At 33.0% G+C, this 27,962-nt stretch overlaps 3 protein-coding genes across 6 annotated transcripts in view; all 3 read left to right on the forward strand.

Annotated features, from left to right (window-relative positions):
• Positions 1–16,354, forward strand: part of LOC126924924 (tyrosine-protein kinase transmembrane receptor Ror) — a 347,050-nt gene extending 330,696 nt beyond the window's left edge. For 2 of the 4 annotated variants that reach the window (XM_050739928.1, XM_050739929.1), the window contains 10 exons: positions 9,865–9,955; positions 10,963–11,182; positions 11,261–11,385; positions 11,454–12,001; positions 12,085–12,324; positions 12,406–12,539; positions 12,645–12,861; positions 12,942–13,283; positions 13,357–13,625; positions 13,701–16,354. In XM_050739928.1, the coding sequence (XP_050595885.1) occupies positions 9,865–9,955; positions 10,963–11,182; positions 11,261–11,385; positions 11,454–12,001; positions 12,085–12,324; positions 12,406–12,539; positions 12,645–12,861; positions 12,942–13,283; positions 13,357–13,625; positions 13,701–14,390 (2,876 nt within the window). In that variant the 3' untranslated portion in view covers positions 14,391–16,354. The other 2 variants (XM_050739930.1, XM_050739931.1) reach the window with 2 other exon arrangements.
• A 502-nt stretch (positions 16,355–16,856) lies between these two features.
• On the forward strand, positions 16,857–21,286 carry LOC126924953 (glutamate receptor ionotropic, kainate glr-3-like). Its single transcript, XM_050740022.1, has 7 exons — positions 16,857–17,160; positions 17,255–17,349; positions 18,352–18,525; positions 19,161–19,399; positions 19,664–19,881; positions 20,163–20,416; positions 21,023–21,286. The coding sequence occupies exons 1-7, from the start codon at positions 16,918–16,920 to the stop codon at positions 21,234–21,236; spliced, it is 1,437 nt and encodes a 478-aa protein (XP_050595979.1). The 5' UTR covers positions 16,857–16,917; the 3' UTR covers positions 21,237–21,286.
• A 1,608-nt stretch (positions 21,287–22,894) lies between these two features.
• Positions 22,895–27,954, forward strand: LOC126924958 (glutamate receptor U1-like). The gene is made up of 7 exons (XM_050740032.1): positions 22,895–23,391; positions 23,926–24,020; positions 24,117–24,293; positions 24,961–25,178; positions 26,457–26,674; positions 27,304–27,554; positions 27,667–27,954. The coding sequence occupies exons 1-7, from the start codon at positions 23,179–23,181 to the stop codon at positions 27,884–27,886; spliced, it is 1,392 nt and encodes a 463-aa protein (XP_050595989.1). The 5' UTR covers positions 22,895–23,178; the 3' UTR covers positions 27,887–27,954.
• Positions 27,955–27,962: the final 8 nt, after the last annotated feature.

Here is a 27,962-nt window from a genome sequence, read left to right on the forward strand (position 1 = left end):
GAAAAATGTCTTATTTACGAAAGGATCTTATAATCTTCCTAAATCCACGGATTTCCACGTTCAAAACACTTCTGCCAAATTTCCTCCATCATCCTATTTACAATATCAGTATCCCTCATAAATATTGTATTAGCTACGCTTGCTGTATTAAGTACGATCTGCATACACGAATCTTGGATACTTTCGCGTAGATGTGCCATCAAAATAGGAGAGAGGCTTAACGACAGAACACCGTTACCGAGCTTTATTATAATTTCATGTAATTTCGCTAATGGGGATTAGCCGCTGGCCGGACATAGAATAATATTAAGGTGAAACTTCCTCGTCCGGGCTTTAAACCGTAATCTAGCTTAATACGACCGACCAGGGAAGGATTATTTTTCGGGGGTACGGATTCTTGTCTGCCTGGTAAGCAGTTAGGCTGGTATACACGTCTGCCGCGTTATATTTTCGCGGCTAATTTCCCTCACGGCTTTACTTCAATTACCATAAGTTTCCGGCCTCTGTCTTAAATTTTGTTCATTTTAATTATTGCATACATTTTTATTGAATATCGTATTTTTGGGATAAGTCTGAGTGAAGAGATGTTGACAAGTTGAATAGGATTTTTAACATGAAATTTGATATATACAGAGAATCAGAAAGTTGACTGTCATCGAGTTAATCCATTGTTTCGCATAATAGTTTACTAACTAATAATATTAGTAAATTATCAAGTGACAAGTTTAATAAAATAATCGAACGATTTGTTATTGTCGTTGCTCTGTTATTTAAAGTCGCATCAACTGTCAGGATTATTAACTGCCAGGATTACTTTTTCTTAAAAAATCCACGTGTATTTTTGTTTCTACTAAAATGTATTAAGTTGTCCGGGAAGTATCTTTCTTTCGCAAACGTGTTTTTTACAACAGTGCACCTTCATACAAACGTGAAACCAAGTCTGTGAAATGTCGCGGTGTTTATCTCAACAGAATAAAATGGATCGTACGTAATTCGAGAAAATAATACAAAAGAAAAAGCGTTGTGCGTCTATTATTTCCTCAATCTAATAGTACAAGACAAGGTATTGCTTGAGACAATCATTTGCTTTATTATCAAAAGTGTTCCAATTATGAAACAAAATATATTGATACTGATAATCGGTAACATGTAATTGTTACTAATAATATTCACTCGATAAACAATAAAGGATCAACGTCTCATGCTCCCTAACAAAATGAAATACCAAAGACCATCTTTTTGCTCGAATATGATTACTCAAAGGGTGAAATCTGAATGATGCGCGGTGCTGATTTCAAGCGGAAACGATACGCAGCGAAACGTCGCTGATCACGAGGCAGTGCGACCATTAATATTAATGGAATACCGATACGACGCGATAAAAGCGATTTAATAGCGTAGTTAATGGCATTATATCATGGAACTACTGGAGCCATTAGCGAAATTACGGGGAAATTAGATGTACCGGGGGCTGGCCACGCTGATCGTCCTTTCTGAGCTGCATTTTTAACCAGAATCACGCGCCATCTGCGTCTGCTTTTCGTGAATCCTCGATGAAATTTCGATGATTCTAGAACCCTCATATGCAAACGCGTATACGATATTGCGTGCATTACTGATGCAAATTAATTACAACGTTAATGCACTGCCTTTTAATAGTGCGCTGATTATTCTAACCATATTTGGTACATTAATTTCGCATGATCAGCTCTTGAGACTACCCACTGCTTTTGTTTTCAATTTTTATAGGATTGTTCAAACAGTTGTTAATCTCGTTAGTCGTCATTTATTTCCTGGTGATCAAACATTTGATTTTCCCTTGATTACATTTTTTTAAATACAACGATAACTTTGCCATCTTCAATCGGTAATGCCGTATTAATCCACTAGTTCTAATTCAACAAATTGTAGTTGTTATGTTTCATGCAAATAGCGTTGTTCCAGACCGAGGTAGCATAGCTCGAGTCGCTTGAAACGAATTTTGTTTTTCACCGCCTGACCGCGTCCTCATCGCGTTTCCTACGATCATCAAAGCGTTAAAAACTGTAAACATTTGAACAAAACGTCACGCGAACCATCTACAGAAATTTCGATCGGCAGCCAAAATTTCTCAGACACCCGATACGATTCAGATCTCGAAAATCGTTTCGCGGCGCAGATATCGATATAGCAATCGTCGCTTCCAATATTCAACAACTTCTATCCTCGGCTGTTTTGGTCAGCCGCGAGACTTCCAATTAAAACGGACAAAGAAAAAAGCAAATGAAAAAGGATAGAAGGCGGGGAAGACAGGGAAAAGATCGGAAGAGAACAAGAGTCTCGACTTAATTTTGTATGCACTATGCTCGATAACAATTTCATCTCCGATATCGCTGGTCGATTAGTCGAATAACATCGAAGCAAGTGGAGGAACAAGGGGAGAAATAAGAAAAAGGGAGGAATAAGAAAAACAAGTGCAAGAAGAATAATAAGAAGAGAAAGAAAAAGGAAAGGCAAGGGCGGCCGCCAAGCATAAGAAAGGGCAACAAGGACGAAGATCCTGAAACCAGCCGAAGGCAAATCACGTACACTGCCGCCTTCGTGGGCTACTGAATTGAATTTCGGACAACACTTACCACGCCAGCCTCATGAATAATGCATTCGTTGGAGTGACTGGTCGCGGGTGTCGCGCACGGAAAAGTGTTGACCCTTTGACCAAGATGGATGAGGCGGTCGTTGATTATCAAAGACAAACGTGGCTTCCAGCCGCGTTTCTTGCACCCTTCTCCATCTCTGGTGCACACCGTACACCAGAATCGACTTGCTCAAGCTTTTGGCTTTGAAATATCCTCGAAACGGCGCGATGCGACGCCTCGCAAGTCTAATCGATGCGCGTTGAACGACGATAGAGATATTGCTCCGCAGCTTTAAAACAGATGGGGCACGTCTTCGGGGTTCTCCTTGGGAGGTGGACGACGTATTTGCTCGGAATTTTTATACGTCGCGCGTTTTAAAAGGACGAATCTTTTTGAAGGATGAGAACAATTACAGCCGAGGAACGTTCTGTAGAAGTGTTCTTATAAATCCGTATCAAAATCGTGATTAGACTTTAGATTTTTATTTATTTATTTATAGGAAATTGGAGGGTAAAACAATTCATAGAATGCACACAATATGAGAGAAGTATATAAAATATCGAAATTATAGCACTCGTTAGGATTTACCTAAGTTTTTGATTATATTCATAAAAATATGAATTTGTATAAATGTTCATCATCTACTCGTAACACATAAAGCTTCGTTCATCGTGTTCGAACCAAGTGTTCGATATGCGCAAGTTGGTTTTGGATCTCAGAACGAGTACATTTTTGGTTCCACCAGTTGTTTTCGCCAAACGCGTATATCAGTTCCTCGGCCAAATTGATGGCTTACGCAGAACGCATACACGCGGCGGTAGTCGGCAAAGGGTTAATTAAAATTCTGCTGAAAAGATTCAAGAAGAAACACGTGTAGCTATCCGTATTGTCCCAAAAATAGATTCCGGAAACGTCATCGTCCCGCGGAATAATTAATTCGAAACAGGGACTAACCCGATTGCCTGGCGTGTTTTCCGGGCTACCCACGCTAAAAGCGCGGGCCTCTCGAGAAAAAGTAATTAGAATTCAGAAAGGGCGAACTATACCGAAACCCGACACTTTGCATATAATTTCGCTGGGACCGCGTGTATACGCGGCGAGTACTCGCGCGATACGCGGTGATACATTATGCTATTACGTTTCATTGCCCGACATTAGACGAGATTACGTTCCTTCCCTTGATATTACACCCGGTGCCCAGGGTGACTTAATGGCTTATTTCATCATCGCGACCGGCCGAATATTTTTCTGCCCCTTCTTCGGCACTTTTTCCGACGATCCGCGATATCTTCGCCGGCAACCACCCGAAAACCGTAATTTGTACCGTCGTAAAAGGCGCCGGTGAGAATTTGCGAGTTGGCAAGATTCTATCGAGACCCACGCTAACTTATTATTCTTATCGGCAGGAGCGTTCGTTTAGCCTTTTCGAGGGAAAGAATTACAGGTTCTTCGTACATTCGTACGAAGCAATTCTATCCTCTGTGATCTTATTTATTCACTCGATAATTCAGATACGATGACTTCAAAATGAAAGAAATTTTATTAATCGGGTCATCCTATGCCCAGCAACAATTTTCATAGCGATGGAATTCAAAATTAACACTGACAGATCAATTTTATTCGCGGTTGATTCGCAGTACTTGCAAATGTTAATACGATGTAATTTATTTCGAACAAAATGAGGAGGCGGTTCTTACTTGGTAAGTCTTTTGAGAGATCGACTATTCGAATGAGAAATTCGCTTCTCATCTTCAGTTAATATGTTCAAGATACGATTTAATCCCTAGTTTTATTAGGTTGTCCGAAAAGTTTCTTTCGTTTTATTAGGAAATAATAGACGCGCAATGTTTTTTGTTTCATATTAGTTTATTGAATTATGCACGAAATGGATCATACCTAATTCAATAAAATAATATAAAACAAAAATTCTTCTTCATCTATTATCACCTTATGAAACGAAAGAAACTTTTCGGACAACCTAATTATGTATTTCGTCAAGTTTACGTGTTAAGAACAAAAGACAGAATTTTACCCATTCGACAACGTGCAAAAGTTTCGAAAATATCAATTTTCTCCAATATCTTCCTTATGATTATGTTCTAACTGAGACAAAACAAAGACATCGTGATTTTTATATAATATCATGAATATTTTCAAATCAATAACCATTCATTATGTGACTTGATAATTACTTATTAATTAATACTTGATAATTACTTTATTATCAAGTTATATTCAACAGCCTAGTAAATGAAAAATAAATGTTTGTTTTCCAAAACTGTTTCCCTATAAAACCCAAGTTTCACCACAAAGCATAAAAGTATAATATGTCTATTATACTATAATTACGGTTATTTAAATAAATATATATTATTTATATATAAATTTATATGCAAATATGTATATACAAGAACAAATATTCCGATGCAAATATTTCGACGATGTCTCTGATAAGTATCACGATGTGAAGGAAATTCTTATCGATGGAAACGAGTCGCAGCACGCGATCGTACCAACCAAAGTCGAATGCACTATGTTACAGAGATGCAGCAGCGGTTACGTGTCCGACCCACGTATTATGTATCTCGAACAGGAAGTGGAAAAAGATAAGACAACTTGGCGTCATTAATAACTCCTCCCCCGCGTTCCACTCGCATCTGGAGCTTGCTCTTCCTACAACTCCGTGGCCTTCCATTCACCTCGATGTTTATTCCTAAGTAATTTCAACACTTCAATGGTCATTTTAAAATTCGTTCTGTCGGCAATATATTTCACGTGTCTCTGCACTTCTCTTACGAGATTCTTTGCTAATTTCATGGAAATTCTAGTTTTCTTCGCTCGTACAACTTTTAAATAAAACTAACGTAGAACATCGGAGGAAATGGAAACTTTCGAATTTTTAGGCATTTCCAAAAGTGGATTTTTCCTCGTGAAAAGTTTGAGAAGACACGGGGTCTCGTAAGATTTGAGAAAATTTCTATGTCAGAAATTTTGTATCACAGATATAAATATTTATCAGACTCCCGTCAGTTAAGTTAATTATTCTAAATTTCTAGAAACAAATTTTAATTCGTCGTTTCAAAATCGTGAAATATGTGTCGCTTTACCGTACATTACCAACAGAATGATAAGGAAAAGAACGGTTCATCCTAACTACTCTGATCTAGTATGTGCTCTATAGAACACTCATAGATAGATGCAATTCAGTCAAACGGATGCTTATTGCGAACTCGCAAAACGGCCATTACTCTATTCTGAAACTCCAACAAATCCCCTCTAAATCCATCGAATTACACGCGATTCGTATTCCATCGAGGTTCACTTCCTCCCTGAACGTACTGCAGCCTCTTCAATTTCGATCGAAGAGTGAAAAACAAAAAGCGAAAATTAATAAAAAAAAAAGGCGAAAAGCGCGATCGAAACATCGCGATGATGGCCGCGCATTATCGAAGCCGTGATAAATCGAATGGAGCGCGACCGGAAGCTCGAGTTGCATCGCGTATCAAATTCGCGGCCGGAAATCGTACAATGCGGTCCGTGTAATGAAAGATAATTGAAATCAAAACAGAATCAATGCGGGGAGCTACAGTTTGTTACCGTTGCGAAGCTACATAAAAATCCCACTGTACAACCATAAAGCAACCTGCAGCCCGCGATTTCGATTTTTCCTCACTTTTTTCCCTGTTTTACTTTCATCCTGTTTTTTTTTTTTTTTTATCTTTTTTATGCACATCCTCGTATCCAGTTCGGCTTTATTACGTTTTCCACCGGAGCGCAAATATTTCCACGATGAAAAGGTGGTCGCAATTACGAATGGAATTACGCGGATGCAGCGCGCTCCTCTCCTTAAACAGAGAGAATTGTAGGATATTTTAATAAATCTATTTTCCATCCGTTTCGTGTATTTTATTTGTCGTGTTTAAAGTTGAATTATTACGTCGTAATTCCCTGAAAGCGGAATTACGTAACGTAGAGTTTTTATTAGCAGGATATTTGACCATTCGGTATTTTAATATGTCTGCACCGAATTTAACGACAGATATTTTGTTAACATTTTTTACCTCATTGTAATGACGAAATTAAATTCTGTTCTGCGTAGCATGTTTTTCAAATAATGAACGACAATTAAACGAACGAGAATACCTGGCCAATTTTCCTGTAGTTTTTGCATTTTAGCTGTTGAAATAAAATATGTATTACGTACAGCGTGATATTGATTTAGACAATGAATCGTGAAATATTTTAATAATTTCCTATTTTGATCGTATATTTGTTGTTTATTTTACATGTTTCCATTATACTTTCAATCCGTTCGAGTGGACTCATTTATATTCAGAATATTTTATTTTCTTAAATAATACGAACATTCGAATACGTCTATTTTCCATTTATATCGTATTTTATTATTACCTTCAAATAATTCGATAACATTCTCGTTGCAACATTTTGAAATAAAATTGTGTAACATTCTGGTCTTCTCTTCTTAAATAATGAACAGAATTTAAATATTGAACGAGAATTTTATGAATATGTAAATGAACCTGTTTGAAAGTTTTAATACCACCTGATATCTACGTTAATCACGACATCGAAATTATATGATTTTTAATTTTAACATGTCGTTAATACAGTACATGGTTTAATATCTATTTTATGAAAATTTAATAAGCGTTGAAATGTCAGCAACATAGCCTCTTCTCTCAAACAATATTCGTTATATCCTCTCGTTATTTTACATGACATGATGATCATCTAAAGTGAAAAGAGCGTAAAGATTATGGATCTACAGGACACTTTATATCGCTTATAAGAAAATAATAAAACACTGCAGAAAAATCTGTAATTCATTACTATGATACGTTCCAAAGCTAAAATCAACCATTTTTAATAAGCAAATAATTCTCCTATAATTCTTAAATATAATATTAAATAATAAACTAACTAATAAATGTAATACTTCGCCTATTAATATTTCAAATATTATTAAGTATTTCGATTATATATGCGGAAATAATATATACGATTCGATAGAATAGAGGCAATTTTCAGTCGAAACCCGATATATTCTAGCGATTACACCACAAAATTTCGCCACATTAAACGATGAACAGAACCGAGAATCTTTCCGAGTACGAAAAGTAATTTCGCTTGGTAATCGTTGGTAGTTTGTTATACGTAAATCGGTCCTGAGGGAGAGACACCCTCTATATTTGTTCGCAAGGTTCTCTACGCTGGTGCAAGGTAAATAATATTGGAAATCTGAATCTACCGACGAGGCAGGAGGACCTCTCTCCACTAGCTTGTTGTGGACATTTCGAAAAGTTTTCCGGCGACGTTGTTTGAACGCTACTCATTAAGCAAAATCATCGATTTCACGATAAAAGGAAGACGAGTTCGATTTAATCGTACTTGTAGATAAGAAAAGAGAAGAATTTTCTGCTTGAGCATGTGCTTAAATATTATTGGAATAACATTATTTTATTATTACAATTGTAACAGTGAAAATGCAAATTTCCATCTTTAAACATCTTTCACTGAAAACCAACTTTTCTGATCGTTCTAATGTGGTAAGAAAATTGGCGTTTATAATAATCGCGTGGGACTATTTTTCGCTTTGTTATTCGTTTGTTTCGTATTAATTGGAAACGATAAGTTATCGTTAGATGCGGATAAACAAAGAGGAAACACGCAACAATTTTGTGCCAATTAAAATATCAACAATTTAATCGCAACGAAACTTAATGATCGCGAAAGTAACTTAAAAAGCGTTCTATAGTCATAAACGCAAAAACAGGGAACCGAAAACGGAAAGAAACGAAAGAACAGCTGGAGCTAGGAAATTACAACGCGAAACAACGGTACTATACCATACGCCGCGTTTAATTTCTCTACGAATCACAGAGTTCATGCCTTTTCTCGAAATGCAAGGACGAGGTTGAAACTACTGTTATTTTTCCTCTTTTTCCTTGGAGAAAGAGGAACGAAGAAAGGGAAAGCAACGGGGAAAATAAAACAGACAACCGTACATACCGGGTGAAAAAAAGAAGAGAGAAAAGGAACAAGGAAAAAACGCAAAAAATGAGACAGAGAGATCGAAAAATTCGACGGCAGGAAATTTTTAGCGAGTGCAGCGTACACCCTTTTCATCGTGTCCCAACTCTTTTAGAATTATAGCGGTACAAAGGCACGAGCATTGGCGGAGGAGGATGAATAAACCGTAGCTGCAAATGCAGGCTCGCGCCAACCCAGAGATTTTCAAAAGGACCACGCGACGTGCCAGGCGTACAAAGAGAACAGCAGTCCATCCTCCTTTCGACAGAAGAACACCTTGAACATTGCACCAGAAAGATTTCAGTTGGTCCGCTGGTATCATATTTTTATCGGGCTGACGTCTATACCACCCTACCCGTAGGCATAGCCGCGCGTCATCTGGAACAAAGCTCCTGGTCAGGATTAATGTTGAAGAGGAAAATGGAGTATAGAAGACGTGTAAACACGAGAAAGAAGGATTGGTTGTGTTCAAAGAAGATGACCTTGAGTCACGATAGAAAGACATACGATAACAAACAAAGATGTTAGCACAGATCCGATTTTTCTGCACAATTTTTAGATTTTCAAGTTTCTTAGAGATAGCTTTCGAACCTTTCAAGTATGTTATTCTTTATTATCATTAAACAACTTTACCGTAAGAATTAACGATAAAAAATATATAATAAACTGTTTCGTAAAATTATATAAAATTACTCTAATTAAAAACTAATTGTAGAATCAATACAAGAATCGAACTGTTTTGGAAATAAATCATTTTTGTTGAATAACTAATATAGAATTACTTGTCACTGTATGTGGTATAATTTTTTGAAAGATTTAGGAAATGGGGAACAATATTATGAATAATTATACAAATCCATTATGAAGGAGAAAAGAGAAGGATGCAGTTTGAGAGGGTGGATTGTTTCGAAGGCCAATTTTGAACTGATACGATTTTGAAAAGAGGATAATTGACCAGCTTAGGCATTGTAATAAAAGATGAACAATTTTTAAACTGTTATTTAAAGAAATAATATACGTGGCATAAATGAATAAAAATGTTTAATAAACGTATCAAATGTTGTAAAGTATTTAGAGAACAATATGAAACTATATGAAATATTTATAAACCTCCGTGAAATGTAAATTAAATTTTTAAGTATATTAATGCGTTTCATAGAAAATATGTTTTTAATTTAAATAATAATTTATTTTACAGTTCCTGTGCATCCCGACCACGCCATTAGTCAAACATCGGACGATGATAGATTTTCACCTGACATGATTGGTGGTGGCGATTTTATTGAAGGGTAAATATTAAATTTACGTAACATTTATTATACAGTATGACGTCTTTCAGTAAATAACATTTTAGATTAATAAATGATAAACGATACTGTTTTTAAATTTATATTTGATAATTAATGACATCGACTATTATACCAGAAAAAAGAGTATTTTAGAACGTTTATATACTTTTAAAAAAATCTGTAATATTTAAGAGAAATTTTAAGTTAAATACTTTAAATTTAAAAAATGTCAAGTAATCATTGTTATTGTATTAAAATTATGTTATCATAAATTGTTATCACGTATCTATTTTAAACAGCTACTATTTTTTTTTAATTGGTGATTCTTTATTTCACCGCCTAAAAACTGCGATTAGCGTCAGTTTACAAATGGACGCCGGGTGTGGTGTTAAATGACATAAGATTTTTCTGTTAAAATTTTTAAAGATAATTTATAAATATGAAGCTACTCTTGTACCTAGTATTGTTACAAAATACTCGTATTTTTGTACGTGCCATACATAGTGTCAAAAATGTTACAAATGTTACAGAAACAAGGTGATCATTGTTTGTTTTTTTCAGTGAGGTTATAGAAACTGCCGCGAATTTTGTACGACAGTAAACATACAAGAATGTAACTGATATTCGTTAAATAAAGAACCGAAAATATAAATTTGTGTTATTTTATTTTTATTTTAAAACATTTTATTTCATGAATCAGGACATTCTATCTGTTAATAGTTGTGTTTGTTTTATGCTTGAAGGTTATGTTTTGGAGAAAATAATCATGTATCTTCCTAAAAATCATGACATAAAATGTTCACGCAATGAAATAACAAATTGATATTTTTACTTTGCACAGCAAATGAATCTGTATATGCTTCCATTATGATAGAAATATATCATTTTCTGAAATAATAAAACAAAACGTTTTTGTACTTCTAACCTACCAAATTTACTCTATAAATTTCTATGTTATTCAATGAATATATTGAGATAAATGCTTTTTTGTTTTGTATTATTAACAGCATTGGACCTGGAGATGGATTAGATCTCTCAGGAACTGGAATGTCAACTCCTCACATCTCTCATTTGGCATCGACAAATCCATTTAGTATATTATCACCAAGTCCACAACCAACTAGTTCTCAATCTAGTACTATCGACGTTCATACAATCGGCGGCCTTAGAAACGTCAATATGCAGTTATCTCCTGGGAGAAAAGACAATCATGAAGGAAAATGCGAGGTACGTAAGCAATCATAAAGTCTTAAATTGGTCATTAAGTTATAAATCCTGTATTAAAGTTTTAACTCATTCTTTTAGGTGTATGTAGGGAAAACATGTGCACAATTTTTAGGAAATCAATCTGTTTATATTCCATATCCAATGACCCAAGAACTGCTTGATGATAAACTAATGAAAGCTTTTGGTGTTATCAAATACTCAAAGTAAGTGAATTGTATATGTTTGCAATTTCATCATACTAGAACAAAATAAATTTTTGTTTATGTTTCAGTGAGGTCTCATCGAATTGCGAAGGTTATGCAAAACCATCATTATGTTACTCTGCATTCCCAATATGTCGTGACCCTGCCAGTATTCTTAAACTTAAAAATTCTGAAGCTAGCGCAAGTTTATTTCATTTTCTGAATTCGAATCAGGGTGATTTGTCAAGAGACGCAGGTGATGGGGATGATGCAGATGATATTACAGGAGTTCATGGCATTCCCAGAAAACGTAGTCCTACATTAGGTCCTGGCTCAGAATTCAATCCATATAAGGATGGGAAAGCTTCCAACAAAAAGATAATAAATCAAAGCTATGGAGAAGCACAGTCATCTAGTAGAAACGAGATCAATCGTAAATTACGCAGGATCTGTCGGCAAGAATGTGAAATGCTAGAAAATGATTTGTGTAAGAAAGAATACGCAATTGCTAAAAGACATCCACTGATTGGTCATCAAGTGCCTTTAGTTGATTGTTCTGATTTACCAATGGAAGATAGCCCCGAGGCTCGTGATTGTTTAAGTCTTGGAATTTCCTCAGGAAACAATGTACAGGAAAGTACGTATTAAACTCCTTTAACAGCTCCTTAAATAATAAAGCTATATTATTGTATTGTAAAGCGTTGTTTCATTTTTTTGTAGATGACTACTGTTACTGGGGAAGCGGAAAGTCTTATCGTGGTATTGTGAAGACAAGCATTAGTGGAAGACCATGTATGCAATGGTCGCATGGTGAATTTAATCTCCAGATTTCCGATTATCCCGAATTAGCTGGAAAGCATTCATACTGCCGTAATCCAGGCGATAAAGAATTACAACCGTGGTGTTACGTTTATGTCGATAGTAAGCCGCAAAAAGAATTTTGTAACATACCTAAATGTGGTAAGTTGTGATAATTAAATAAACAATCAAGGACATATTACTCATTAGTATAAAAGTACACTATAACTTTTTTCTTCACAGTTGAAAACTTATGGATCTATGCAGTCGTTGGTTTTGTACTAACAGGAGGATTTGTTGTCATATTAGTCTGTTACTGCTGCTGCTATAGAAGCAGGAAATCTAGAAGGCAAATGAATCATTTGCCATCAAATAAGGTAGAATTTTACCTAATTTGAAAACTATATTTTAAATGAATCTGGATGAAAAGTTTCTCTACTAACAATAACAATACAAATTAATACTTTATTTTTTATTTAAAGATGCTAACCGGTATACAATGTGATAAAAATATATACGACGGAAGACGAAGTACAACGCAACCTATGGAAATGAGTTCTCTTTTAGCTGGTCCTGGTAATACAACTCCAGGAACAGGAACATTAAGTAGCGGTAGTAGTCGAACGTCCAATAATAGAGTACCGCAATTTACTACCAATAATGTTGTCCTTTTGCAAGAACTTGGAGAAGGAGCTTTCGGTATGCATGAAATAGAATAATTTTATATTTCCTTTTTATACACACTTTACATAAACTATAATTTTCTGAACGTTTTCTAGGAAAGGTATACAAGGGTGAATTACAAACCGGCAATAAATGTGAACCGCCAATTTATGTAGCAGTGAAAACGTTAAAAGAGAATGCAAGCCCAAAAACACAAAGCGACTTCAAACGGGAAGTTGATCTGATGACTGACCTAAGGCATCCAAACATTATTTGCCTACTGGGCGTAATATTGAAAGGGGAACCAATGTGTATGTTGTTTGAGTACATGACCCAAGGGGATTTACACGAGTTTCTCATTTGTCATTCACCAAGATCAGACGTTCCATTAAACAATGGAAGCGGAAAAATTTTAGAGCAGCCAGAATTTTTACACATTGCTTTACAAATCGCATCTGGTTAGATCAATTTGGAATTTATAGTTTTATTACATATATCTATACAATTTACTAAATCAAGATATCATATTAGGTATGGAATATTTAGCCAGTCATCACTATGTTCATCGAGACTTGGCCGCGAGAAACTGCCTAGTTGGAGACAATTTAACTGTAAAGATTTCCGATTTCGGTTTATCTCGTGATATATACAGTAGCGACTACTATAGAGTTCAATCCAAAAGTTTATTGCCCGTTCGATGGATGCCACCAGAGTCAATCCTTTACGGAAAATTTACGACAGAATCCGACGTATGGAGTTTCGGAGTCGTATTATGGGAAATTTATAGTTATGGCTTACAAGTAATAAAATAATGTTAAATAATAACACTATGGAATTAAAAAATTATACTTAAATGTTGCACGTTTAATTTACAGCCATATTACGGGTATAATAATCAAGAAGTAATAGACATGATTCGATCACGGCAATTGTTACCATGCCCGGAGGATTGCCCGACGATGATCTACAGCCTAATGATAGAGTGCTGGCACGAGGTGGCCAATCGCAGACCGCAGTTCCCGGAGATTCACCATCGCCTGCACAACTGGTACATAAACCAAACTTACCTGAGCGATTTCTGTAACGAATCTATCACCAGCTATTCCGGAAGCAGTCATAAAAGCACGAATAAAACCAATTCTACGCAGCTATCAGCGCCAATATACAAATGCGATCCAAAGGATATGAACTTCAAAGGGAACACGGAGCAACCATTCTGTAACCTGAACGACCACAGCAATGGGATCAAGATGCTGCCGTCGAGCTTTCAGAACGCGAATTCCGTCGAACAGAGATCAAATTGCGGCTTCAATGAACACGGCACGCCCATGAAGGCTCCCATTTATCCGAATCAGACGACAAACATCAATTTGAACGATTTCGATGATAAACAGTGTTGTTCGCCAAAATTAAGCGGAGCGAAGAAAGTATTGCCTCCAGCACCTCAGCCGATGAACAAGATAAACACTCCTAATGGAACCAGACCAATGCAAAATGGAGCGCAACTAGTTGTCAGGTTACCAGACCCCAGTAAGGTCACTACCGAGACCAGGGTATCGAAGTGAACACGAACGAAGATTGTTCACTTGAACAATTTTTGTATGTACTCATGGTAATCGTTACACAAGGTATATATCTATACCGTTCGTTTCGCAAGTACGATTCGATTTTCGAAGCTTCGGATAACGTTCGTTAAACAGGATAGGTAACTCTCTCTTCAATACCTAATCACTGCCACGTTTCCGTATTTATTTCTTCAATTGGAATATACATATTTTATACTGTCGATAAACACGTAAAAAAACATGGTGTACAACCTTAACGAATTTTTTATACATACATACAACGTAACGGAATATACATACGTATAAATATGAATATATGCAGTATAGGATGTAGGCTGTACCGTTTCATATTGTCGCGTTTCCCTTGTATTATTTCGTAGTTACATCTTCAGTTTTATAACATTTTCAACGTATTGAAAATCACGTTAATACGTAATCAAACATATTTACTAATAACATCTTATGCCATTAATTTTGTATAAGTGTACGAGATCTAATATTCCGTTATATTATAGTCACAATGTTAGTGATACTATTCATGCGACAAAATTTCGCAAGTTAAGCAAGTTCTGTGAGACTTTTTATACTATTTTATTTATATTTTTGCATACGCGAAACCGTGAATTTCTCGACTGATCTATTGTTACTAGATTGTAATATAAATATAATATCGCGTGTCTGCCAGATGGTATTCACCATCTAATACGATTCTGAAAATCTATCTCCAGAAATGGCACAATAATCAATTATTGGCTGTACGTTGTAGCAGTAAGTCGATTACGCGAAAAGCACAATCTCATTGTGCGTTTAATAGATTTTTAAAAAAGTAACTTTATCTGTGAAAATTCGTAAACTATCAGTGATGATTCATTTAAGAACGAAAAGCAATTTTGAATCATATCTGAACGTGAACAATTATTATGCTCAATCAACCAATCGCGCATCTTTATTATATAGAGCAAAATGTTTTTCATACTCTTTTCATCATTTCATAAAATCCTGTATCTTAAATCGTTCGCTCGTTTTACGTAAAAAACCAAGCAAGATCGTGTGCTCTTAACTACTGCCAGAATTTAATATTCTTTATAGAGTCTATTCAGTTAAACGATACTCAAGACAAATATATTGATGATTGCACTGATAGTAAGAACTTACAAAAGCTCAGAAATTTCCAAGAAATTATTGAAAAGTTGTCAACATTATTAACGTGTAAATTATACAGGATCATATTATTCATGTATAGAGCGTAGAATCTACGATTATATGGAGCAGGCGTTACAAACTGTATTCATAAACGGTTCGAAACTAGTCTCTAGTGAAACTCGAATAATAATAAAACGAATTAACGCCTGACTCGTTGCGATATAGCGTGAATTATACAGTTAGAATCGTAAGCAAGCGAATTGTAGGTTATGGAAGTCTAGAGTGAGAGTGTTTAAACAAGATTGTATTATACTTTTTATAATTTTCTATTAGGAGAGGAGAGTCAAAGGGGGATGTTTTGTCAGCCGAGATGAAGCTGTCAAATGTTTAAAATCGATTTAAACGAGATGATTAGAGTAACGATTTAATAAGGTATTATGTTAAAACGGAACTCTTTTTCAGAGATGACGAGCCTACGAATCGGTCTTTGTATTATTATTAATTATTATTATTAATTGTATGGTAATCCTGACGTCCGCATCGAGGGCTCGTTATCCGTTAGATTTAAGTTAATTTATATCAATCGTTTTGAAGAAGGATCATAAATGTAAGATCTTTATATATTTAATCTTTGATCTTTATATATGTATATATATCTATATATATACACATACACACGATCAAGTACGGTATACATATATACGATCCATGTTTTTTGTATGAAAGCGATATCACTTCATTTTTCCCTCTTGTCACACCTCGATCCCGATCTATTTTCAATCCGCAGCAACATGTTCCCTGAATAAATGTTAAAATATGTACGTATCGTATTTATTGACTTCCTCTTCCTAAACAATTTCAATTCTTTTCTCTTAACTTAATATAAGTCTTTTGCGTGAAAAAATAAATGACTTATATTATTTACTAAAATGAGCATTATTAACGTACTTAATTGTCAGAAATAATTACACAATTCGCAAATACTTTACAAAAAATTCTCTAAATAAAATAAATAGCAAATAATGATTTTTCAGATTATTTTCTATTACTTTATAGCATAAATCGATAAATTAGTAATTTCGAAGTATTTTATTGTATCTAAAAAAAGACCACATATTTAAAAGAATTCAAAAAGAAATTACAGTGACACAATTGCAGGTGATTCGACCTGAATTACGACCATTATTGCAAATTTCAGAGATAAAAATCAAAATCAATCAATATTCGTAAAAGCATTATTTTTTAACGTGTATCTTCTCGACGCGTTATCTTAGTAAAAAGATCATAATGTAGAAAGGTCCCCCTTCTACGTTATAACAGTAATATTTCGCTGATGGACAATCGCAGTACATACCGGAAACTAACGGGTTAATGGATATTCACGATGTGCGTTGCAAAAGCAAACACATCAAAGATGCTTGTAACCCTATTCATAATAATCCTTCGTTATTGCCGTGTAAAATGTCAAATGGAGAAAAGTATAATTTGGGACAAGAACCAACAAGATTTCGTTCAACTGTACAATGATTCAAGATTCCGCGATTTCCGAAGACAAACGATTTCCACGAGGCAAGATTTACATATGAAAGATATCAGTGGAAAAGTTCTGAGAGCTTCTTACTACGAGGTTTTAAACAGATCCCTTATAAGCATATGAATTGCCCGTAAATTCGAGGCGTTGTTCCGCGAGACTCAAAGAATACTTCATCGTTATACTTTAGGAACAGGATTTAGTTATGTTTTATGAGAACGACACGAAGGTGACTGGAATCTGTGGCGATATATGGAACCTGCTCGCATATCATCTCAATTTCACGTACGTTTTTCATATCACGTATAAATTATTTTTTACGTTAAGAAGGAAGATTTCAGAAGTTTTGTTAACAATTTCTAAAAACTAGTAGACATAGAAAAAGTAATTTGAGATTGTGTTTAAATTAAAAATTCAACTATTCATTGTTTTAGTTAGAATATTTAGTGACTTACAAAATTGATCAAATGTCTTGCTAATATGAATATTTGTATAATAATAACAAGAAAGATTATTAGTGTCATCGGATTTTTATTTAAGCATGTTCAGGTTTTCCGATATTTTCTCGATATTTTTATTTCACACTGAAATATAAATATTATATGTTTCTTAAATTATTTCATGCAGGACAAAATAGAACTCACTAATATAGAGTAAAACGGAACACCTATTGTAATGCCTATACTAAGTTAAAAGTGTTTATCTGCACTAAATGTTGTTTGTAATATTATGTCATATTTAATTATACATATAGAACTTATATTTGCAATTTTTACAAAAATACAAATTTTATACCTTTAGTCATGGCTTTAAGCGGGCGTTCCATTTTACCTTATCCTATGATTAAGGAAATATTTCAATACTTCTAGAAAATCTCTCTACTAAATTAAATTAACAAAAAGTCTTATTTTCTTATAATCTAAGGTTCAATTAAAACATCCGATTCTCTATTAACAAAATGCAAAATTGAATATTCCATTCTATCCTACTTTCTCAAGGCTGTACATCTACAACATTATTCGGGAATTTCCACAAATAAGAATTAATAGGAAATTTTTAAACATTTTAATTATCGAAACACAAACCATAAAAAGTTAGTATAATATTGCTAGAAAAATCAATTACTCTTGTATATTTGATGATTATCTATATTATCTTGTATCAAGTATATCCTAAGTACAGCATTTTGTACGAGTGCTGGATAATTTGGTGTTTAAATTGATAATATAAGTTTTTTAAATACTAAAACGAGCATTTAAGGTAAAAAGCATCGAGTTATTGGATTAGGTTGATACCAGTGAAATACGGAGAACATCACTTCGGAGAACGCTTGGAAAACGGAAGTTACAGCGGTGTAATGGGGTTGCTCGATCGAAATGAAACGCAAGTGATTTTGCGAACAGGATATTATGCTCTCCGCACGAATCTATTCGACTATACAGTACCCGTTTGGAATACCAAGTAGGAAATCTCTTTTTAAATAAATTTTTAGTTGAAAATTATTTTTATTATTAAAAATTATTGTTGTTATTTCTGTATTTAGAGGTAGAATCACAATAGTTATTATTTTATTCTGTGGATAAATCTATCACACCGTTCTAAGCCGAAAAACTATATTGTACTTTCTTACATGGGCTAGGGATAAAAACAAAAGAATATCTTAAACCTATCGATTATATTTGGAACTATCTTCTAGTTACTATTTATTGTAACTAGCGCATTTGCATATGGATGGTGAGCGCGAACTCACGTTGTCATTTTTAACAATTACATTAAACGATTCTATTAACCTCTGAATAGATATTTCTTTAAATTATTTGACTTTAAAAAAATTCTATTAATCTCTGAATGGATATTTCTTTAAATTATTTGACTTTAAAAAAAGAAATAAAGATCAATTACAATTTTTTACATCATTAATGCATACTTAAAGTTGTAATGCTATATAGACAACGTAGATATGTGGTCATCTATGATGCAGTGATACCAATTCAAGATTAAATTTATCATGTTTATTATTTACGTTAGTCACGTTAGTTTGGTAACATTTGTTAAATAATTTATTATGAATTATTTGACTGACACACGTTAAACAGGTACCGATTGTATATAAAGCCAAAATACGAATACGACAACAGGTGGCTGTTGAGCATGTTTACACGCGAAACTCTGTGCACTCACATTTTTCTAATCCTGATATTTGCTGTCGCTGGTTACATTTTTCAATATGGATCACGCAAAAATCGCAAAAGAAGTAAACAATCAAAGTCAAGGAGTGGATACTTCAATTTCGCCGACCATATCTTTTACACATATTCCATAATGTGCTGTCAAGGTTTCATTATTTCTTATTCTATTATTATTCTCTTAATTTGACAATTCCAAAAGTTTATTAATTTCTATAAATTCTATTATTTTAGCTACTATACTAGCTATTTATCGCACTATTTCTAAATGAAATAAAACTTACTGGAGTTCAATTATAAAAGTAGAATTATTCTAAATTTATTCTTCAATATTGTAAATCGATTATTCTATGAAATAGCTAGAAACACGAGATTTATTTTCAGAAGAATTTCGTTGTGTTTAATATTTTCAGGATATCTTCCGCGAGGTTTTTGTGATCAGAGCAAGATATTATCCACATCGAAATTTTTATTCGCTTGGTTGATGCTGCTGATTTTCAGCTCTAGTCTTATTTATCGAATGACAAATCGGTCTATGACACCACCGTTTGTCGATTTTGACACGTTGTTGAAGCAATCGAAATACAACGTTCTAATTTTCGAAGGATCTATAATCTACGAATTCGTAAAGGTATTAGGGCAGACTTCAAATTCCTACAATGCTCTGTATAAATCCAATTTTTTTATTTCGTTATGCTGTTTGTTCAATGATTTTATCTGTGTTTTCCAAAAGTATTAAATAAGAAATTATTAATTTTATTTATTATTATCAAATTATTAATATTAAGAAATAAGAAATAAAGTATTAAATAAGAAATAAAAAGGAAAAAAGAGGTGGTTTTCAAAAATATAAATTTCAACAGTTCGTCCCCTATACAGTTATTTAATGTTGACTCGACAATGTACTTTCAGAATGCCATTCATTTGCCAATGTACGACAATTACAAATTATCGGAACGTATCTTCTTTGAGAAAAATTTAAGTTTCATATACAAGGAAGTTTGTTCTGGCAAAAAATTAATCGCCACTTTGGAGAACGAAAACAAAGCATATTCAAGAAGCAAAGATTTCTGTCCGATCGTACCAGTGGGAAAAAATTATTTTCAAACTTGGATTGGATTTGGTGTACCAAAACGTTTTCCGTACAAACGTTCCATCGACACATCGTAAATATACTTCTGACAAATTAAATAATTACCTCTAAAAAATTGTTTAATTTTGAATATCGAAATTTAGAAAATGAAAATATATTATACAGTGACTCACGAAAGTAATCGAACAATGCTAAAAATTTATTAACTGTAACATCGTAATAAGACACGACAACGTGGTGACTGCATTGATAAAACGTCAAACGAATTTAAAACTGTACATATGTAGAAATTACAAGATATTTATGGAAAACAAATGTTTGGTAAAAATCACCAAAGTTTATGAACAGTCAATTCACTATATTAATAATTCCGAATATTTATCAAGACCGCAAAATCTTTAAATTGCATTACATTGCTAATACTAATTTTCTATACTAGTTTTTTACAAAGTGTACGTTCCCAATAAATGTCATGTAATTTCTATACAAACTCGTTTCAAATTCCACTATTATAATCACGATAATAGTTTTCGATTTCAAAATTCAAAAAGTTTCGTGATAAGTGTTGCAATATACGTATACAAGTGATAAATATCGCGGGTCAAAGTTGAATGGTTTGAAAGGGGACACATTTTCGTGCTATTTTTCTTACTTTTCTTAATCGAATTATGGTTTTCAGAATAATAAAATTACACGAAGTTGGCCTAATAGATATCTTAAAAGATCGCTGGATGAACTATCGCAGAAACAATATAGAAAGGAGTCCTTTCAAAAGGATCGACATAAATCAAGTTTATCTAATTTTTGAGATGCTTTTTATTGGTATTGTTCTTTCCCTCATAATACTTTCATTAGAAAATCTAATATTCTTTTGTAGAAAGGAGCTTACGTAATTACTGTTGTAGCTATGATAAATGATAATAAATGAGATATGGTAATACAACATTTTTCACCCTCGTTTCTTTTTTCCTAATTAAAATAAATAACAAACGATATTGAGTAAATATTCACAAAAAGGGAACCACTTCTGATTTTCATAACTTTTTAATATGTTGTCATGGTCATCATCCTGAGTAGTATAAAGGTCTATTAAAGACTTATCATCAAAAAAGGTTTATTTCGCATTTTCATAGTAATTTTAAGCTAATCAGAAATGAGTTTCGGTTAAGTCTGGGTTACTTGAAAAGAAAGTCCCGGTCCTTCGCACTTTATTAAATATAAATAGTGTTGGAGAAATTGCGTACTTCTGTGTAGACCGTTTTCGATAATAAAATGAAATTTTGTGAATATTTACCTAATATTGAACAGTCTTAATATTGACCACGCTAGATTTACACATGCACATCTAAGTCCTAAATGTGACCCACCAACTTGGCGTATTTATAATTTTCAAGTTACCACTAAATACATCCGTCTGAGCTGTCTCTCAACGTCTATATGTAGCGTTTCGTTCTAAATTGCAGAAACTCCAAGTGGAAATCTCAGTAACAGAAAAGAAGTCCCATTTTATACGATTTCTTTTCCATTAACCTGGCAATGAATAAAATTTCGTATTATGAAGTCGATCTACATTACTAAATGCATTTCTATCACTGACCTAAATCGTAGGTATGTTTTCATGTTACAACGATTTATCAGTATGAAATCGTAGCGTTTAGCATCGACTGTGTTGCAGAAACGCGAGATCGTGAGACACGATAACATTTACCGAAGCAAATGTTAGAGCAATTTACCGTGACGTTTCGTTAGCAATATTAGCTGGAACTATTTTATTGAAATGGCAGCTTGATATGTGACACGCGATTAATTTTAATCGTTATGTTCAATCTTAACAGTGTAGATAATAACGCGTAATTATGTGGATTATTGGAAAGATTATTTAAATTTGTTATAGAACTTTGAAATCATGTATAGTAAATGGGAAAACTTGCATGAAAAAAGGAAGATAAACTATCGAATGACTGGAAAAGTAAAAGAATAATTTCTGTAATATTACGTAATATTGAATAGAATATTTTAAAATTTGATAATAAATTTAGTAAAAAAAATTTGTTCATCCTTCGAATTTAATTTAACATTTAATCGAAAGTTTCTTTTATTTTTCCTTATTCTAAATTCAATTGAATTGAACAATATCTATAGATAGCTAATTTACAGAAAGCCAAGAATTTACTTACGTAAAATTAAAATTTTGCATTTAAACTATAAATTTTTTCATATTTCTTTTCTATCCAATAGATATGAACAAGCTCCTATATCTATTTTATTTATATCCAATTAAAACTTTCAATAAAATATTGCATATATAATTACTTCACGTGTCACAACACAACTACAACATAATGTCTCTCAATGTGTGTAAAACTTCTTCCTTCTTACTCTATTCTAATATTAAAAATGAAATTTATACGATATCAGCTTGATTATATAGCCAGCTATATAAATGAAGGATAGTTTCAACTATCTAACGATAAATCTCAAATATCTCGAAATAGTATTCTAAGTGATTTCTTGTACATCCTGTAGTCTAAATGAATTAGACTACACTCGAAAAGCAGAATAGATAGAAGAAAAGACGAGAGACGGAACTTTTTAAAATGATTACATTGATTAAAATCGACCTTACGACTAGCCACCAAATAAAACAGCAGAAAATAAATGATTTGATCGATTAGAAGATAATCATATCGCATTAAAACGAAAATATCGAGCAACATCAATATGTATAATGAAACCTCCTGCTAGCGATTGTGGTTGAAACAAACGTCGTTAAAGCAAGAGCAAACGTTACCATTGTCGTTCTTCAAGCAATACAGTCCAAGAAACATTTTCTTCATGAGAAAGATACTACTACTCGTGATGGTTCACCAATTACTTAGACCTGTTCGATCAGTGAACGGTGTGATATGGGACAAGAAACTACAGGATTTTGTTCCGATTTTCGGTATCCCAGCTTTCGCAGCTGTAAACAACGAAGTGCTGAGCCAAAGTCGAGGAGAGGAAATATACGATTTCCAAGGGAGGATCGTTAGGTTCTCTTATTACGAGGTAAAAATAATGTTTCCCGTTTTCTGAAGGAGTATTATAAGGCTGATAATAATCATAATTGTAAAGTTGAAGCTGCTTTTTTCTGACTCATTTTATATAAATTTCTGCTGGAAGATCACAAACAGCAATCGAATCATGGAGATCAGAAAGCATTGTCATTTCACTGAATTCTCTGAACAAATTATACAGAATTATGCGATAACAGGATCATTATAAATTTTATTTTAATTCAATTCTATTATACCTGTTGAAGCATGATTTGTACCAAATTTATACCAAACGACAAAATAAAATTTTCTTACATATTTATATTGTTATATTATATATTAACATAATATTATGTAATATATATTTTATTATATTAATTTTATTACAGAAATTTTATTTTAATGTTTGCGCTTCTATTTAAAGATGTCTTTAAATGAATGAAGAATTTCTGTTAAGAATCCATAAAATGTTGAACTTACTCAACCATAGAGTCGGGCATTATTCGAATTACTATCATTTATACCATATTTTATGATGTTTCTTTAGGAGAAGAACCTTATCAATAGCGTAGGTAATGGAACACGAATCACCGGAATTATAGGCGAGATCTGGAATATTTTGTCCGAATATTTAAATTTCACGTAATGCCAAACTCTCTATTTCTCTTATTTAATGAATTTGACATTAGATATTAAACCAACAAAGACACAGATTTTTGGGAAATTCAAACTTTTTAGAATAAAACCGATTCTGACGGACGAGAAGAGTACAGGGGCGTCAGATCTTGATGGCATGTTTAGAACTGGTTTATTAAAGTATATTGCAGATAATAAAACAGATGTAATACCGAGGATGGAAGCTCATCCCAAGAGATTGACTATTACCCAGATGACGATGCCTTTATGGAAAGCCGAGTAAGAGTATTTTATAGTAAAAAGAATGATGTTGATGTTAATTATGGATATTATAAACATGAATTATAAAAACAAATTGTATAGACACAAACTTTACTCTCAATCTTTTTTATCTGTTAGCAATTCATTGCAAATAAATTCATGTTACTATTTTGAATAAGCATCGAAGAATCATAAATTATCATCTTATTAAAAAGATAATAATAAGCCACGCCGTCTGTCTTTTATAGGAAAGTAAGTTTAAAATTAATTCAGCGATTATGCATATGCTCTCGCTACCTATATATTTTTCAATGTTTTTAGGATATTGATTATCACAATATCAGCCATTCTGGTCTTATACGAAGTTTCTTGGATTTTTCATTTATTTTTAAACATAGTATATATAATCGTAATATGTCCTTCTTTTTTCTGTACGTTTATTTTTTCAACCAATCGTAAGTCACATTCGCCCGTTAAATAAAAGCAATAGACATAAAGAGGGCATAAGAAAAATAGTATAAAAAAGAATAATGAAATGATACATTAACGTAATGTTAGCCATTGATAGGTAGAAATATTCTTTTAACCATCAGATGATATTAAAACTTAAAACCAGAAAATCAATAAGTATCATGCTTTTTCCGTATAGTCTTCAAATATGTACAGTATCATAATTTACTTACAGATATCGGCTATATATTGAACGAGAAGTAAAACACGTACCTACTTGGATGGTGAAATTATTCTCCAAAAGAGTTTGGCACGCAGTTCTGATAACATACTTATTATTGAGCATGTGCAGCTATCTTTCTCACAAGGTCGAGACGAGAATCATGCTTAAGAAGTTGCAGACTGACTTGAAGGATCATTTTTTCTATAACTTTGGCATGATCTGCGGACAAAGTAAGAAAAAATACATTAGCGAAAATTATGGCACATAAAATATAAACTTAATCTGCTTAAAATTCTTCTTCACGAAAATCTTTTTGCGATTACAAATTTTTATTTACACAAGGCACGATTGTTATTACTACCTACACCGTACAATACGCGTTATTAACACGTTGACTGCCACGATACCCGTATTCGAGTGTCGCTTATTTGACTACTTGCGAGGGATCGTCGTAGGTATTTGAAAAGATATTCCATAATAATAAAACGGTTGAATTGTTATAAAAGTAATACGAAAATGGTTTATTAAAAAATTATTTAGAATATAAAGCTTTAAAGCATTCTATATATAACTGAAGTTGTTGGCGACAATTTGGACAATAAGTTGTTGTTTTCTTCAAATTCTTTTGTGCCTTTGTTCGGTCTATTCGACGTCTTTTATTCGCATAACATAGTTTGCATGCGCGTCTAATGCTTCTTCCGGAATCATTTTTCCGAACGGCGATATTATTCTGACTCCGTCGAAGACAAGGATTTTTTGTATTTTCAGACAATCCTAATAATTTTGCAACTAATAATTGTCTAAATATTCTAATATTTATATTCATCCTTGTTGCAATTTTATAAACCGTCAAAGCGTTTACAGCAGAAATTCCCAGAAGGAGTTGAATGCCAAGTTTTCTGTACCATTTGATTCCTTTTCTAATTGTGGTGGCATAAAAAACCATTTGGTCGGAATAATTTATACCACACTTTCCGTCATTATATTCAACAACAGCTAGTGGCTTTAATGTTGCGAACGAACGAAACGGGAGATCATTCTTGAGACCACCACATGTGCGACCGCATTACTAAAATATCGATGAGAGCACCTAGCAGAGAACGCTTGGTACTGCTGCACGCGTGGCCTGACGGAGATTTCTTTGAAAACACGCGTGGCAGTCAACGTGTTAACATAGTAATAACTATTAACAGCTATAATTAATAATAATTTACATTGTCACAATAACAAAGCGAAAGAAACTCAAAAAAAGAAAATTAAAGAAAAGTAAAATTATCTCTTTCGAAACTGAAGTCTTCTTTTAAAAACTGGATCAATGTACACTTGTGTACAGTTGAGTCTGTGTAAAAATTGAATAGAAAACAATTCATCAATACACAAACTTTAACGCCTTTCTTTAAAAAATATTGTCCTCACTTTTTTACCATCTTAAATTTTTTTGCATTTATTACTACAGCTTTTCACTAGACAATTAATTTATTACGAATGAAAGCTCTAATTTTTTACAGGCTTCTTTCCATCTTCTTCGACCAGAAGCTCAAGGATAATAGAATTATGGTTGGGTTTATTTTCTTGTTTGATCAGAACCGCTTTCAGTGCCCTTTTAATAGGCTATATGACGCAAACTACCTTCACACCTCCTTTCAACGATATAGAATCTCTTTTGGATAATACTTCGTACAAAATTTTAACTTTAAATGGTTCTATACCAAATCTTATTATCGAGGTACGAAAACGTAATTCTTCCTGAGTCAAGAGCTCATAACAAAAACGATCCTTGCCCATGTTTGTTTTCTTCTAGGAAAACGAAAGAATACGAATTTCTGACCAATACGTTTCAGTTCTTTTAAACAAAATATTTATCGTATTATATAATTACTGTAAATTATCTGTAATTAGATCACAGTAGGATTCTATTTAAGTCATTGAGTTGTGCAACCATGACAAGGATTATTTATATAAAATTGTTTAATTTTTATTGAATAAATCAAGGCGTAAGTCATTCATAAGTTTCTGACCATTATATAGGATGTATAATTATTTGAGAAGTTGAAAAATATAACAAAGGCCGTTTTTGTTATAAGTCTCTCAATTCCAATCACTATAAATCATCAGAAATTTAGGGAAATAAGAAAATAAGTGAGTATATATTAAATATCTTCAGGTATCAGGTATCTTATTTAGACATAATTTCACGCAAATTTTGAGAAACATATATCATAAAAATACCATAAACAACTCATGAATCGAGTTTCTATAATAGAAATTGTAATTACAATATAAAATGTAATGTAAAGATGTAGATTATGCTTAGCTGTTTTATTTAAATATGATTATTTTATTACTTGAGTTTAGCGAGGAACATCGCCTGTATACAAAAAAGTTCTTGACATGAAACGATATATTGTTATGGATACAATTGAGGAGATGTATACAAAAATATGTACATCTAATAAGCCATACACAATATTCGAAAGTGAAGATTTAAAAAAAGCTAGAGGAATGTACTTCTGTCGATTGAATCCCGTAGGAATTCCTTTACTTTATTCATGGATAGTTCCCGGAATTTCGAAGACTTTTACACATAGAAGGTCTATTGATATCGGGTAAATATTTTAACTTTACATTAATATTTATATATGTATATTCTTCATAATATTGTACAAATTTATTTGGTTCACAAAGAAATAGAATAATTTGATTATTTTTACTATATAGAATGTTGAAATTATATGAAGTTGGCTTTATCAAACTATTGAAACATCGCTGGATAGAGTCAAAGAACGTTGAAAAAGAGACACTAAATGTGACAGAACCAATTATCTTAGAACAAGTGTATTTAACATTAATGATCTTCATCGGTGGGCTTCTAATATCATTCGTAATTCTTTTGTTTGAAAATATAATATTTTATTGCAAAATTAAGAAAATATCCTAAGAAAATTGTGAAAATTATTGTAAAAAGTTGTAAAAATTAATAAAAATTTAGAGATATATTATTGAAAAGTTTGTAA

The sequence above is a fragment of the Bombus affinis genome, chromosome 15 (assembly GCF_024516045.1).
Source record: "Bombus affinis isolate iyBomAffi1 chromosome 15, iyBomAffi1.2, whole genome shotgun sequence".
Classification (NCBI taxonomy): Eukaryota; Metazoa; Arthropoda; class Insecta; order Hymenoptera; family Apidae; genus Bombus; species Bombus affinis.